General features: G+C 40.0%; 1 protein-coding gene across 14 annotated transcripts in view; it reads right to left on the bottom strand.

The window, feature by feature from the left end:
- LOC128855676 (mucin-2) overlaps window positions 1–16,130 on the bottom strand; it is a 261,729-nt gene that overhangs the window by 57,567 nt on the left and 188,032 nt on the right. For 8 of the 14 annotated variants that reach the window (XM_054090774.1, XM_054090773.1, XM_054090781.1 and 5 more), the window contains 4 exons: window positions 10,542–11,591; window positions 2,458–2,800; window positions 2,119–2,373; window positions 1,900–2,016 (listed from right to left, as the gene is read on the bottom strand). In XM_054090774.1, the coding sequence (XP_053946749.1) occupies window positions 1,900–2,016; window positions 2,119–2,373; window positions 2,458–2,800; window positions 10,542–11,591 (1,765 nt within the window). The remainder of the gene's footprint in view (window positions 1–1,899; window positions 2,017–2,118; window positions 2,374–2,457; window positions 2,801–10,541; window positions 11,592–16,130) is intronic. The other 6 variants (XM_054090782.1, XM_054090780.1, XM_054090786.1 and 3 more) reach the window with 3 other exon arrangements.

Genomic DNA, 16,130 nt, shown 5'->3' on the forward strand with positions numbered 1-16,130 from the left:
TTCTTCTTGGAGCCATCAGTAAAGACAGAGGTACCAGTTTCGGTGTAGATTTTCCCCTCGTTCCAATCCTGCCTACTTGTAAAGATTGCCCTGGCACGATACTTAAACTCCAGTTTGCGGATAGAGAGATCTGTACGAAGTTCAGAGAAATACGGTGTTAACTGCCTAAAAATGCTGCCTTGTTCCTTGAGAGCTTACCTACAGAGGCCAACCTCCTTTAACCAGGTCGGTTTTTTGGCAGCGATAAAAATAATGTAAAAATCGAGTTCTTTGCACCCTCCCCAGTTTAGTGATATTATAGCCCTTCCGAAGCGCTTCCCTCCAAACTAGACACCCCTACGTTAAAGTGGGCAGAACTGCTACGTAGTGCATCCAAAGCACGACAAAGCAAGCATTTGACACTTCGCCTCGAAAAATGTTTGGAGCTTTTTGATGGACATTTTTTTGCGTAGGTTAATCGACTGACACTTCGCTAAATAACTCAATTTGACAACTAGACTCTAGTTAAAACTAGACTGACACTGACTAGGCACGCAACGCACTACACGTAGAGGCTTTTGACCCCGACACTCAAATACCCAACATATTCAGAATTCGCCATGTACAGGCTTTTTGAGTCGGTACTTCGTTATATAGAAGCTTTTGCTCATGAGACTTAAGCCGTCAATATAATCCAAAGGTCTTCATGCTCAAAAGGTCTTCCTTACATCTATGGAACATTTTTGTATGGAAAATATCGCAATAACGAGGTTTATTCAAGCGACTAAGCAAACATTTTCTTATGTTGAGTTTTCATTTTGTTCAAATTTATCATATCGTTCACCACACGGAACTCGTACTCAAATTTATAAAGAGATACAAGGTTATTTTCCCGTCTAGGGAAGAGTGGAACACTAACTCAACATGGATAAATGATGACTAACAAAAATGGTACACAGATGGTTCCAAAACGCTCGAAGGAGCAGGAGCAGGAATAGTGGGGCCTAGAGTACTCAAATCCCCAACAGTAAGTGCAGATACCACAATTTTCTATGCGGAGCTCTTCGCCATAATGGAAACAGTGGAAATCATATCCAAAACAGGGTTCGAGAAAGTAAAAACTAAAATACTTTCGGACAGCCAATCTGTTCTCAAAGCCTTGAATAGCTTCACATTCTAGTCAAAAGTCCTAATAGAGTGTAACAATGCACTCAACAAACTGGCCGCTCATAATCAGGTTTCACTGATTTGGGCACCAGGATATGAGGGATAAGAAGGAAACGAGAAGGCAGACTTGTATGCCAGAAAACGGGCAGAAGGGCTATTTATTGGGCCAACCCTATTTTTTGTCTTCAACAAATATAGTATAAAACAGGAAACCAAAAAATAGATCCAAACTAAAATCAGGGTACAGTGGAATGGCACAAGTGGCCTTAATCACTCCAAAAAGTTTTTGAACTTTGACTTTTTGAACAGAACAAAATCTGCTCTAACCCTAAATTAAAAGGGCCTCTGATTACTCTGTGAAGCATTACAGGTTACTTTGCTGGTAATAAACACTTTAACACAATCAAGTACAAGATTATGCAAGTTCTGCTGGGATGAAGAGAAGTCCATGGAACACTTAATCACCAACTGTGAGGCATTAGGCCACAGGAGACACAGAATCCTGGGCTCGTACCTACTAAAGGAGGAAGACCTACAGTTGCTTCCTCTTAAGAAGCTGGGAGCTGGTTCGATTCCTCGGTATAGTAAATAATTATAATTAAGTAATTAGGGACGCACATCAGATCAATCTGTTCACACTGCATAAAGGTCTTAGCCTAACTCGTACAACCATTACCATTACCATGATATCGAAAGTTATATCGAGGTTTTACTGTATTTTAAATATGAATCAATCAATCAAATCCTACTCACCTTAACCTGTGCAGCGTGAAACGTGGCTCTTCATCGCCTTCCCTATTGCCGGACGACGTCCGGAACTTCTGGAATGGCGAATTATCATCGATGCCAGAATCGTTTAATAGTGAGCTGCTGTAGGAAGAAAGCAAAAAAAATAAAAACACACCCACAAAATTGAATTCACTTGCACTATTCGCATTATATTAAATTGAATTTTTTTCTGATTAAACGCACCCAATGCGACGAGTTGGCCGCAGCCGATTGAATGCCGATCTACTCGATGCGGTATGACTAGACTCCGACGGTTCAATGCTACCCTCACGCGGTGTTATAAACCCACCGCCCTCCATCGCAATTGGTATAATGAATTCGCGTGGACTCTTTTTAATCGGCTGCGATGAGCCGGTTACGGTGGATTGTGACATATTTGCAGTTGTTGTTGTATCAGATTCAGAGTCATTGGTAGATTGTCGCGACAGCGAACCAGATCTTAAAGAAGAACGAAGAGAACGGTTTGAGAATATAAAAATAATAAGCATACAAAAAAAAAAAGAAATAGTAAAATGCACTTACCTTGTTGTTGTATTTGAGGTGGTGCGCGTATATGGCGCCTGCGGCCTTTGTATTTGTATGATATGCTCCTTTGGCTCTAGGCTGGTGGCGCGTGCATTCAACATCGTCTTGATGGGACTATAAGGAGCTGGGCCTTCACGTGCAGGCGCACTACGCAAATCAGCGACAGGATGTTGCATTTCCGTGGTGAAACGCATATTCGGTTGTTCGACAATACGTGGTTTTATTTCTAATTGAATTTCCGTTTTGGCGGTTGGCTTGCGGCGCGGCAATGTGGCTGATTTTAGTGTTATGGTAGCCGTGGAAGTCTTAACGGTATTATTCGGTTCGCCACCTGGTGATGCTGCGCATGGAAGATAATAAAAACAAAAAATAGTATCAAAAATTTTTTAGTGCAAATCGATTCTACCATAAGATGAGGTGAGTGCATGGATGCAATGGTAATGGAGGCCAAAATGCTACGATTAGTTATGAACATTGAAAAACGCGACATGAAAAAAGAAAATGAATGAAATGGGCGTAAATTAAAAAAGCATGGAAGACAAGCATGGATATGCTCAGAGGGGTTGTAGATATGTATGCGATTTTCGCATTACATTTTTTTTTGTAAAAATTTTGTTGATTTCCATAAATGGTTACTAAAAAATGCCTGTGATTCCGGAGAGAAAGCCGTTTGGAAATAAATATTCAAGTACAAGACGACTAATAAAAGTTCGCTTGATGGCAACACTCACAAAAATTTTTGACGAAAAATAAAATAGCTGATGATTTCGAAGTTTCACTGCAAAAAGTCAGCGTGGAGGCAAGAAAAAGCAAAGCTTGTGAGAAAGAGTTGGTAGATATTCCACTGTTGACACAGCAAAGCCGCGACTTGTCATTATTTTCACATTACGGCAGAAGATTCAAAGCTGTGGAAGTATTTAAGGGGTGTCAGGTAGCATTTAGACTGCACGGTCGCTTGAGATCGTCAATCGGCAACTCCAAACCAAGCTGGTTGTAAGTCATCGGAGCGACCGGGATTTATATACAGCCAAGGATTGTCACTCTAGCAGCATTCCTCGTATATGTATGGGGAATGTTTATGCTGCTAAAACAACAACAACAACTCCAAATGAAGGTCCAAGTTTTTGATTGATCACGTAAATGAGACTTCGATACGAAATACGCATAAAGAACTCAAGAGTAGTTGAGTCCTGTAAATCCAGGCTGAACTATATCGGTAGACATAATATCCTAAAGCTAACATGGGTCCTAAGACACGCGGGTATCGCGGGTAACGAAACCTCTAACTCTTTAGCTAGAATTGGCTCTGGGGCCAACTTTTTTGGCTCAATGGTAGAATGGGTTCGGAGCCCCATCTACCACTCCCAATTCTCGGAGCCCATTCTAGCATTGAGCCAAAGAAGTTGGCGTCAGATCCCATTCTACAACTCCCTTCTGCAGCCATCAAAGCCACGGTTAGCAAACGGGCTACTTCCACTCACAATCGAGTTTGACAGGCTGAGAGTGGCTGCAGATGGACAAAACTGATGTAACCTGTCATGTCCGATCGACTGTAGCAGATCCTCCTGTCATTAAGCAGAAGGGAGCAGAGCATGTGGAGAGGAAGATGAGATCGCGGACCACTTTCTGTGTGTCTGCCCGACCTTCGCCCGAATCAGATTTGAGGTATTTGGCATTGATGTGTTAAGAAGCGATCACCTTGGCTCCTTGGCACCACAAGATCTACTCAGATTTCTTGCGAGGTCAGGCAGATTTAAAGAAAATTAAATAGGGAACCCGAGTGGATTTAATGTTGTCTGAGTGCTGTATTTGCTAGTTGTTCTGACAAAAAAAAATTCTTGCTCCTTGTTTTTCCTAAAACCAGTAAAAATTTAGATGCACTGCAAAAATCTTTTCGTTTAAAAAAACAAACAGCTTCATTGTGCTGTTAGTGATTGAAAAAAAAGTGGATATTTTTTTTGCGGGCTCGTGACGCGTTCTGGCTGTTTCAATAATAAAAAATAAATTCAAAGGAAAGGTCTTCGTCAACAATAAAGTCCGAGCAAAGTCAGAGAGCTGGCACTACTACGGCGTATCGAGATTACAGGGTTTGATTGAAAAGTAATGAGCCTTCCCGCGCGGAGCGTCTGCCAAGCGATCAACCGAATCGGCTGGTGGGGGAAAATGATCGTTGGACCTTCCCCTTCCACTAGAAATCGGTCCCAGTTCGCTGGCAACAGCGGTGCAGTCAACATCGCTCCGCGCGTGAAAGCTGTTTTAAAAGTGTGTTAGGATTTTGCAAAGGTCAAAACCATGCTGATCATCTTTTTCGACTCTCGAGGCATCGTCCACAATTATTTTGTACCTCTAGGAAGTACTGTAAACGCGGCATTTTACAAAGAAGTGCTCCTTCGGCTGAAAAACCGCGTCGCCTGCGTTCGGCCCGACCTCGTCAATACTTGGACCCTTCATCACGACAATGCGCCGGCGCACACCGTCTTCCTCTGCACCTCTGCATTGGCCAAGATGGGGGTTCCGATGCTTCCCCACTCTCCCCTACAGCCCAGACCTGTCCCTTCCGGACTTCTTCTTGTTCCCACCCCTGAAAAGAAAGCTGACTCCATGAGGCAATCCAAAAACTGTGACAGCCGAATTGAACGCGATTCCGGCGGGTGAGTTTGAACAATGTTTCCTGCAGTGGAACGACCGCTATTAGCGGTGTATTGACGCTCAAGGGTCCTATTTTGAAGAACATTAGTTGTATAAGCCAAAAGGTTTAATAAAACTGCGTAAAAAAAATAAGGCTCATTACTTTTCAATCAAACCCTGTATGTTTGGTTAGTAGCATCTCTTGGAAGAACACACACCAAGTTTCAGCCAGCTCGGTCTATTTCTTTGTGTTTGGCATTCGTTTGAATTGAAGAAGACGAGCAGCAGTTGTGGTCACAAAATTAATCGAATGAGGGTTCCAACTCGTTTCACATTCCCGCTATTCTACAGACTTGGCGCCCTCGCATCCCTCGGAGTATTTGTTCCCCAATTTGAAGAAATGGCTGGCGGGAAAAAGATTTTATTCAACGAGGAGGTGATGGCAATTTCTCGTGGACGGTGGCCCCAATTTCTCGAAGACTTATGAACCGATTTTAATCTTTTTTTAATTTTTGTACATGTATTGGCTACAGTCATACATAGCCGTTTTTAAAAATTTCAAAAATTAATATTTTTTCAAGCCTTTCGAAAAAAAGGGTAAAAACACAAACTCTTTTTTCAAACTTGCACCATTTTCTCAACAAAAAAAAAAAAAAACAAAAAACCGCCACGTACGACGATAGCCATTGATGTATAGATTAAGCATTTTTTTGGTTTTTGCTTTCAGATAATTTTTCACCCGTGGCCAGGGTGCATCAGTTTTTTATGACGCCATTGCATTAATATTAATAACAATTGTAATTTTTAATATTTTTTAATACAAATTTGTGTCAGTATAGTTGAATATATGTTAAATAAATTATAATTTGTCCGATCCCCAAATAATCATCCCTACTTATAAAAAACATTTATGAAAATCATTCACGCGTTCACAGTAGTGTTCCCCTTAACAAACTTTCAAACATTTTAGTAAGAATTTTTTGGAAAATTTCGAGTATCCAGTTTTGTAGCTCATAAAATTTTAGTACACTAAAGTGCAAGTCTAAAGTGGCTCAAAATCAGTGTTGATTTTTGATAATTTTTTTTGTTGACGTGGTTATGCCCGCCGTAGCCGAATGTGTTGGTGCGTGACCACCATTCAGGAATGCGTACTTTCGAATTTCTGAGCATGAAACAGCAAAATGGTAGAAACAGTTTTTTCTATTAACTGTCGGCCCTGCCTACAAAATATCTGTTCAGAGTCGCCTTGACTCTGTAGGTCCCTCCATTGATGTTAAAACATCAAGACGCACACCACAAATAGGAAGAGAAGCTCGGCCAAAAACACCTTCTAGAAGTGTACGCGCCAATTATTTATTTATTTAATTTTTTTGTTATGAATTTTCTTTCATATAACGAAGGCTTGCATTTTTTTATATGGAAAATATGCAAAAGAGCGCCGGCAAAAAATCAAAGCGATTTTTGAGCTACTTCAAGCTTGCACTTTATTATACCAAAATTTAAGAACAATACAACTGCTTTGTCAAAATTCTAAAAACTCTAATAACAAATTTTTTAAATTTTCATGAAGATTTATTGAATTTTTTTTATAATATAATTTTTTTTGTATAATTTTCATAATTTTTTTTAAGTTTGAAACTTTAAGTTATATAATTTTTGGGAGCTATATTTTTATAAAAAAAAAATTAAAAAAAAAGAAAAAAAAATATATTTTTTTTAAAGTAATAAATGGTCAAATCTTTACAATAAATACCATAGGACGCGTTTCTATTACTGTGAACACAGATGTACATACGTATGTCGACACTTAGGTGCCATTTAAGTGTAAAATTGTAGAGAAAATATTTGCTTATGCCAACTTTCTTGTGAGATCAAAGAAAAATGCGAATTCATACTTAAGGGCAACTTGTTTGTTTCGAATGTTTACAATAGCATTCTGGATGTGTGTACTCATGCATCCAGTTTGTGTTTTGAAAAGCTTTGCGCTAATGGGGGTTTCAATGGGGGCATAGCAATTCTGCATTTAAATACAAACGCGCCCTTAATTTTTTTTATAATTCTGCAATGTGAAGGAGTCATTCAAGGACTACATTTTGGCGTGCGAATGGTAACCATTGGGAATTTTTAGGAGCTACCTCCAAAATTCCGACGCAACTTTAAGGGGTTAAAAAAAAATTAGATTTTTTTATTTGCATTTTCTTAAAGTATAATATCTTAAAAATTAGTTGCGAAAATTTGAAGTGAATCCGAAAAATACTTTTCGAGTTATTCAACAATTAACAAAGGGCGCTCGGGGGCTCCGGACAAGCCATAAAAACTTTAAATGCGTTTTTCTCAAAACTAATATATGTTTTTTGAACTGGTTATCACTGTATGTTAAAAACCGCTTGGTAGATTTCAATAAAATTTACGCTGGTTTTGAAAAACATAAAAAGCTCGTGCCTGATCGAAGAATTTTTGAAAAATTTCGATTTTTTTTAACAATTAATTGCCCTTTTTCTCCGAAAATCTGAAAAATATTTTCTGAGGCCGCCTCATTTTTAATTTTGAAAAAAAAAACTTCGATCAGGCACAAGATTATCTATTAATAAAAGTAATTTCTCTTGTCCGATTGATTTTAGTTGCGTCTCCAAGGACTTGAGATGATCACCGCAAGGGACTTCTGGAGAAACGGGCTTCACACAAACTGCGATACCTTTCACAATTATTCATTTTTTTTTTTAATTTGCTAAAGTCAAGTCGAAACCTGATGTATTAAGGGGTTACATGGGTTTCGTGGATTCAAAAACCCGATTTTGTTTGGCTTATGAATTTCTACAACATCTCGAGATTATTATCCCGAATTTCCAAGTCGATCCGAATAATAGTTTCCGAGATACAGCCTTTGCAAAGTGTGCGCTCCAAGCCACTTTTATTGTTACTCAAAACTTTAAACGCGTTTTTCTCGGAACTGTGTTTTCAAAGTTGGTTGTCAAATGATCTCGAAAACTACTCAACCGATCTTGATGAAATTTTACACAGGTGTTCGAGATACAATTTACTCGAAGGATTTTTTTTCAAATACAGTTATTTAAAAAAAAAATGTCAAGCAAATTTGACCGAAATTTTCATTTTTTTGGAAAAATGTCTGCCAAAATTCCAATTTTTAGTTTTTTTTGCGTTTCTTCGTTCAAGCACTAGTTTATGGTCTTAACTAAAACACTTATTTTTGTTTTTTCATTTTCGATAATCCTGTCAGGAGTTATGCTGACAACGCGGACGCATCTTTTTTCGAGAGGCCACCAGAAATGACGACACAATGGAGGAGTTTTAATTTTTTTTTTGTTGAAAATTTCAGAAATTATTCTTTAAATACAGGGTTGGCCATATTAAACTGACCCATTGAGTAACCCTATAACTTTTTACTGTAATTTCAGATCAGCTAATGACATACCGCGTTGGAAGCGTCAGTCGAAGGAGATTTATACCATGAAACAGTACACCCCAATAGAACGCGCTGAAATTGTTCAGCTGTACATTCAAAATCCCTTCTCGATTGTAAAAACGCAACGTGCGTGGAGAAAAAAAAATAAAGTGAAAAGAGCGCCGTCAAAGAACGCAATCAAGCAAATGCACAAAAGATTTTTGTCTTCCGGCACTGTGGCTAATACCCGACGTCCAAATAAAAAGCGGCCAAGACGATCTAACGAAAATATCGCGGCCGTACGAGCCAGTATCGAGTCATCGCCGCGAACGTCAGGTAATCGTCGTTCTGCTCAGTTGGACATCCCTCGGACCACTCTACGACGTATCATTCGTTTGGATTTGGGGATATTCCCGTACAAAATACAACTAAATCAACAACTGTTGCCGGCCGATAAGCCTCGTCGCTTGGAATATGCCAATTTTGTCGTCCGAATGGCCCAAACTGATGAGGATTTTTGGCATCAAATCATTATGAGTGATGAGGCCCATTTCTCCTTGAACGGAACCGTAAATAAGCAAAATTGCCGTTTCTACGCCACTGAAAACCCTCAAATTATTGAAGAGGTACCTCTCCACGACCAAAAAGTTACAGTCTGGTGTGGCATTTGCGCTGATATGGTCATTGGGCCGTTCTTCTTTGAAAATGGTCAACACCAACCATTGACCGTCAATCAAGAGCGTTATCGGGCCATGATAACCGATTTTGTGATGCCGATTGTTCGTGAAAATGGTATGGAGCACTTCTGGTTTCAGCAAGATGGCGCACCACCACACACAGCACGAGCCACCGTCAACTTATTGAAGACTTTGTTCCCTGGCCGTTTGATATCAAAAAGCGGCGATTTTGACTGGCCGCCACGATCACCGGATTTGACGCCACCGGACTTTTTTCTTTGGGGCTGTTTGAAATCTAAGGTTTACGTCAACAAGCCAAAGACACTAGGCGCACTTAAGGCCAATATCCGACGGGAAATAGCCGCCATATCGGCCGAGACGCTGGCCAAAACTATGGAAAACGCCGAAAAACGGGCACATTACGCTATACGAGCTAAGGGCGACCACTTGCGCGATATCATATTCAAAAAGTGATGTAAACGAATCTCCTTGAACTAAATTAAATGTTTTTCACAATGAAACACAAAAAAATGTTTCTTTTTCCATATTTTTTTAATAATCACATGGGTCAGTTTAATATGGCCAACCCTGTATGTATATATAAGACAGAAAAAAGTTTGAATTTAATAAATAATTTTTTACATAGAAAAAAAAAAATATTGAAAATAGGCCTCTTTTTACACGACGAAACCCATGTAACCCCTAATGCTATGTTTTTATTTTTGTAAAATAACGCAATTGACTAGCAAAAAAAAATTATTGAAAATCGTAATTTTTTTCGGGCCTCTGACTACCCCTAACCCCTTAAGTTAAAGTCGAACGGAAAACTCCTCAATGTTATTTTGCCAGTAAGACAGAAGAGGCAAAACCCCTGTCGAAGTACTGAAAATATTACAGTTCCTGTTCAAAATGTGCCAAACAAGTCCTTTTCGGCTGTTTACGGAAAAAAGAAATCGCGAGAAATTTTGCGTGAAATTCTTGTTCTACTGCAACCTACAAAAACAAATTAACTCAACAAGTAAAGCTACTTGGAAATTTGAGCTGCTAAGGCCTTTCCGAAAGGGCTTTTTAAAGTTATATCATGCCCCTATTGAAACCCCCTATATGACAGAGATATGTATACATACTAATTGAACAAATAAAAGCAACAAACTAATATCAAAGAAAATAAAACAAAAATAGTAAATAATTATACAATTTTGGAAATCATAAATTGCAAAGTTTTCGAAAAGGAAACAAAAGGAACTAAAGTAGAAACAGAACAAAAAAAAAGAAACAGAAATCAACAGTTTAAGAAAGAACGAGCGAACCAGCTAACGAACTAAGAAACGAACAAACGAACGAACGGGTGAACGAACGACAACTAAACTTACATTTGTAGAATATCGAAGGAGGTGGTGCATTATAAAACGGTTTTGGCACACTATTCGCGGTGGCGGCGGTAGAGGAGATGGCGGTATTTTTGACGTTGGCAGCAGTGGCAGTGGCAGATGCGGCAAGTGTGTGTGGCATTGACATGCTGTGAGCTGGTTTGGATTGGTATTGATGCAATGGTTGTTGTGATAGTGCTTGTTTTTGGTATTGGTGTTGTTGTTGTTGTTGTTCTAGTTCTATATCTTCTTGCTGCTCTATTAGCGATTGATGGTGTCTCTGTCTTTGTTGTTGTAATTGTTGTAGTCTTTGTTGGAATTGCAAAAGTTGATTTTGAGTTGCTTGTGGCGATAAATTAGTGTGTTGGTATTGATGTGATTGTTGTTTTTGTTGTTGTGGTTGTGGTTTTTGTTGTTGCTGTTGCTGCTGTTGATGAGGTTGAGGTTGTTGTGGATTTTGATTGTATTGGTATTGAAAGCTTACAGCATTGTTGTTGTTGTTGTTGCTGTTGTTTTGATTATACTGGTTATACAATGGAGAGGAATTGCAGGAGGAGGGTGGTGGTGACTGTATGAAGTAGCCACTTGGCGTAGATTTGTATTGGAATTCATTTTGTTGATCACCAGCATTAGCTGCCAAACGTCCCATAATGTGTTGCCTTGCAGCGGCGAGGGCAGCGTTTGCATTCACATTCCCATTCGCATTCGCATTCGGCTTTGCTTTTGCTTTTGCAATTGCATTTGGTGTCAACAGAGGCGGCGGTGTCTGAGGTAAATTGCTCATATTGTAGGCCAACATTTGAGGCGGTAGTGCATTGCTGCCAAAGTTGCCGCCACCGATGCTACCGCCAATTTTGGCGTTGACGCCAATGGAACCAATGCCGCCGCCGCCAACGCCAACGCCAACGGCACCGCCGCCACCCATGCCGCCGCTCATGCAGCTGCCGCTGCCACTGCTGCCAAAACCAATAAAACTGCCACTGGCTGCACGCATTTGACCGTAGCCCCCGCCGCCGATGCCAAAAGATGGTTGTGATGGTGGCCGGCGTATAACTAAAATAGATGAACCAATGATGAGATGATACAAATGAGAACGAACGTATGTACGTGATGTGATGTGTGTGGGCGAGTGTGCGTGTGCGTGTGTTCGGGTACAGTATGTAGGTGAGACTGTCTGATTGCATAGATGTTTGTTTGTGTGTCTATATATGTATGTAGAAGTATGTATGGATGTATTGGTGTGTGTGTGTGTGTGTGTGTGTGTAAACTAATGAATGAATGCAAAATGAAACCACTACAAATGATTTTGAATGCAAAAACAAATAATGTTTTGTTCTTCGAATGATTGATAAAATGATTGGCCGAAACTTGAACTGAGGAAATTTTGAGATTTTCAATGGGTTGGTTAAAAGGTTTTTTTTTCTAAATTATCCGCGTTCGGTAAGCTTCAAATGTTGTGCGGAGATGGAACATATAGGAGTTCTAACAAAAATTCCCTACCCAAAAAGCATAATTTTGAAATAATTTCTAATAAATCTGGACATAGGCACTTTGCAAAAAAATTGGAAAAAAAAATAAAAAAATAAAAATTAAAAGGAAAAGAAAATAAAGAATGATCTAAATCATCCTTAACTGAACTGGATCACACATATTCTGTGCCTGTTGCTAGAATACTTACAGGAGTGTCGCAGAAAGATATTGTAATTATGTTATCTAATTATATCGGGTGTTTGTTAAAAGTTTGAGAACTTAAAATGATAAAGGTTGTCAAAAAAGTCTTGCGGTATTTCCGCAAGCTTGTCTTTGCAAGCGCGTAGTTCTAGTTGTATTCGTCGCATCGGTTCACACTAGAGCTTTTTGGAAAGCTCTTTTCTCGTGCTAACACGTTTTTGATTAATTGTTGTTTGCTTTCAGTCGTTCGTGAGTTATAGCGTCGCAAACATGGAGCAAAATAAAGAGAAAATACGGCATATTTTACAGTACTACTACGATAAAGGCAAAAATGCATCTCATGCTGCCAATAAAATTTGTGCAGTTGATGGACCCGATACAGTTTCCATTTCCACCGCACAACGATGGTTTCAATGTTTTCGTTCTGGTGCAGAGGTGATCGAAGATGCGCCACGGTCCGGAAGGCCTGTCGTCGAAAATTGCGATAAAATCGCTGAATTGATCGAAAGAGACCGGCATAGTAGCAGCCGTAGCATCGGCCAAGAGCTGGGCATGAGTCATCAAACCGTTATAAACCATTTGAAGAAGATTGGATTCAAAAAGAAGCTCTATGTATGGGTGCCACACGACTTGACGCATAAAAACATTTTTGCCCGTATGGATGCATGCGAATCGCTTCTGAATCGCAACAAAATCGACCCGTTTTTGAAGCGGATGGTGACTAGCGATGAAAAGTGGGTCACTTACGACAACGTGAAGCGCAAACGGTCGTGGTCGAAAAGCGGTGAAGCTGCCCAGACGGTGGCCAAGCCTGGATTGACGGCCAGGAAGGTTCTTCTGTGTGTTTGGTGGGATTGGCAGGGAATCATCCACTATAAGCTGCTCCCCTATGGCCAAACGCTCAATTCGGACCTGTACTGCCAACAACTAGACCGCTTGAATGCAGCACTCATGCAGAAGAGGCCATCTTTGATCAACAGAGGCCGAATTGCCTTCCATCAGGACAACGCCAGGCCACACACATCTTTGGTGATGCGCCAGAAGCTCCGGGAGCTCGGATGGGAGGTTCTTTGGCATCCACCGTATAGTCCGGATCTCGCACCAAGTGATTACCACCTATTTCTGTCCATGGCGAACGAGCTTGGTAGTCGGAAGTTGTCCACAAGAGAGCCCTGGAAAATTGGCTCTCCGAGTTTTTTGACATTCCCTATTGCGAGCTTCTATAAGAGGGGCATTATGAAGTTGGCATCTCGTTGGGAACTCGTCATCGAACAAAACGGCGCATATTTGACTTAAATCGCATTATTATAACCAATTTTATGAACAATTGAAAATTCAATAAAAATACCGCAAGACTTTTTTGACAACCTTTATTATAAAACAAATACAGTCTGCGTCAAAAGAAAAGAACCGTTTTTTTGCAAAATATTGTATATTTCGTTCTGCTTTTTGCTGCATAATAGTCCCACTCAAGGACTACGAGCTCAGTTTAGTGTCGTTCGAAACTTTCCCGTAAACGCAACCAAACAAAAATGAGAGAGAAGTGCGCGAAGCGTTTTGAGGCGATATTTTTATGCACGCATTCGAAAGGGCCGAAATTATCTTACGCCGCGACTGCAAAAGTAATTAAAAAATCAAAAAAGTTTGTTGTGAAGTGGAATCAGCGGCATAAAGAGTACAAAAAAGTTGATGACTTTTCCGAGCGCGGCCTGAAGCGAGTGACGACAAAAAAGCAGGATAAAGTGATCGTACAACTTTTTAAGCGGGAACCTTCTTTGCGACTACGCCAAGCACGATCAGTTCTTGCTAAAAAAACCATGGAACGTCGACTGAAGGAGGCGAACATATCCTACCGTCCCACACCGTCACAACCACTGCTCTCAGAAAAACACATTGAGAAACAACAAAACAAGAAAATAGCGTCACAGTATTGGACTGGCCTTCCCAGTCCTCAGACGCCAACCCCATTGAAAATGTGTGGGAAACTATGAAAACACATCTTGCCGGAAGGCCAGTCGAAGATTTCAAGCCACTTGTGCGTCAAGTTCGTAAAATGTAGTCCTCTTTGTCGACGAGCTACGCAGAAAAGCTGGTTCAAAGCATACCCCTGGCAGAGGATTTAGACATTGCTTATGGATCCGTTCAGCAGTTTTTAGTTAGTGATTTGCGTTTGCGTCGCGTTGCTGAAAGTTGGCCCCAAAGGATCTGAATTTCGTGCCAAAAAGGGGCCGCGTTGATATCGCCATAGACATGATTTCCAAAGCTGAATCCGACTCAACATTCATCAAACGGCTCATTACTGGAGACGAGATGTGAGTACAAATATGTCAGGTGCAGACTTGCATGGGTTAAGGTAAATTCAGAACGGAACTGAACAAACTTAATATTCACGGATGAAACTTTCTTTTAGGCGAATAGTTGCATACATCGGTACTGATACACTGTTTATAATCGAAAACTTTAAGGTTCATATTTGGGACTGCTTCTCCCAAAAAGGATTTGGCGCTTCATTTGTGATTGCCGCCAATTGGAATGCAGTTTTGATAAATAAAATTTACCAAATGTTTGGAAAGACTAGTCAACCTTGGATTTTAGAATAGAGCGGAAAAGGGCGTAATGGGATTGAAATGGTGGACCTGATGCCAATCCTATTGAAAATGTTTGGCCAGTTGTTAAGCAAAAACTCAAAAGAAAACAAATGTGGACGGTCCAACCCTTATCAGGGCAAATTCGGCTGATTTGGAGCCGTTTACCTCCACAACTTGCGCGGAAATTAACATAAGCTAGTGTTAGTGACTGTGGATTTTATTGAATGTTAACTTTATATTGCGTATAAAAAAAATGGATAGAAAAAATGCGAGATTGGTGGAACTGGCAATAAATATAAACCCAACCAAATATATGAGGATCTCGTATACAGGAAAGCGTCTGGCGTTATAGACGTCGAGGACTTAAGTTTTAGAGCGTGTCCAAATTTACATATCTCGGCGTATTAATAAGTAACAACAACAGCATTGCATTCAGGACTGTATATCTGACAGGATATACACGCTCCGCTAAAACAAATCTCCTCAATTCAAAATCTCTCTCACGTAGGTGCAAACTCGCTATTTATAAATCGCTCATTCAATCATTGTTGACCTACGGCGCTAAATTTGTAGCGTGAATCTTGCAGACGGGGAAGGCACCTAAGAATATATAATATTTGAGGGCAAAATATTGCGTAAAGTATTTGGCCACAAAACGCGAAGAAGTTGGCGAATACAGAATCAGGCACAATAAGGAGCTGCTAAGTCTCTGCAATGGCGAAGATATTCTAAGATTTATCAAGTCGCAACGCATCAGATAGGCAGGACACATCATCCGCATGAATGACGGCGGGCCACAAAAACTTTTGCTGGACTACAATTTTTTTTGCTCAAGACCCCGTGGTAGACCAAAAACAATTTGCCTGCATAATGTCACCGAGAAGCCGGAAAAATTAGGCGTCAGAAACTGGAAATCTCTAGCGCTGGATTGTGTTGAATGTAGGAAGATTGCTGAAGCAGCTAAAGCCCAACCCGGGCTGTAACGTTAATAGGTGATGATGAGCGTATACAATGCAGTGTGTTAGAATCGAATTGGTCAAATAGGTTCCTAGTTATGGTGGTTCCGCTTCTATTAGACAGACAGTATCTCAATTCCAATAGGGCACTACAAGCAGCCACTATGTGCACAAAATTAATAATAACCCGAATAACCTAAATAGCAAAATTAATAATAAATAATATAACATAACTTAACATAGCATAAAATAACATAGCATAACATAACATAGCATAGCATAACATAACATAACATGACATGACATGGCAAAACATAACCTAACTTACTTTTTCAAAAACTACTCCAATTTATGGAAGTAAGCTAATTTATTAACGC

Source organism: Anastrepha ludens, chromosome 2, assembly GCF_028408465.1.
Source record: "Anastrepha ludens isolate Willacy chromosome 2, idAnaLude1.1, whole genome shotgun sequence".
NCBI classification, from domain to species: domain Eukaryota; kingdom Metazoa; phylum Arthropoda; class Insecta; order Diptera; family Tephritidae; genus Anastrepha; species Anastrepha ludens.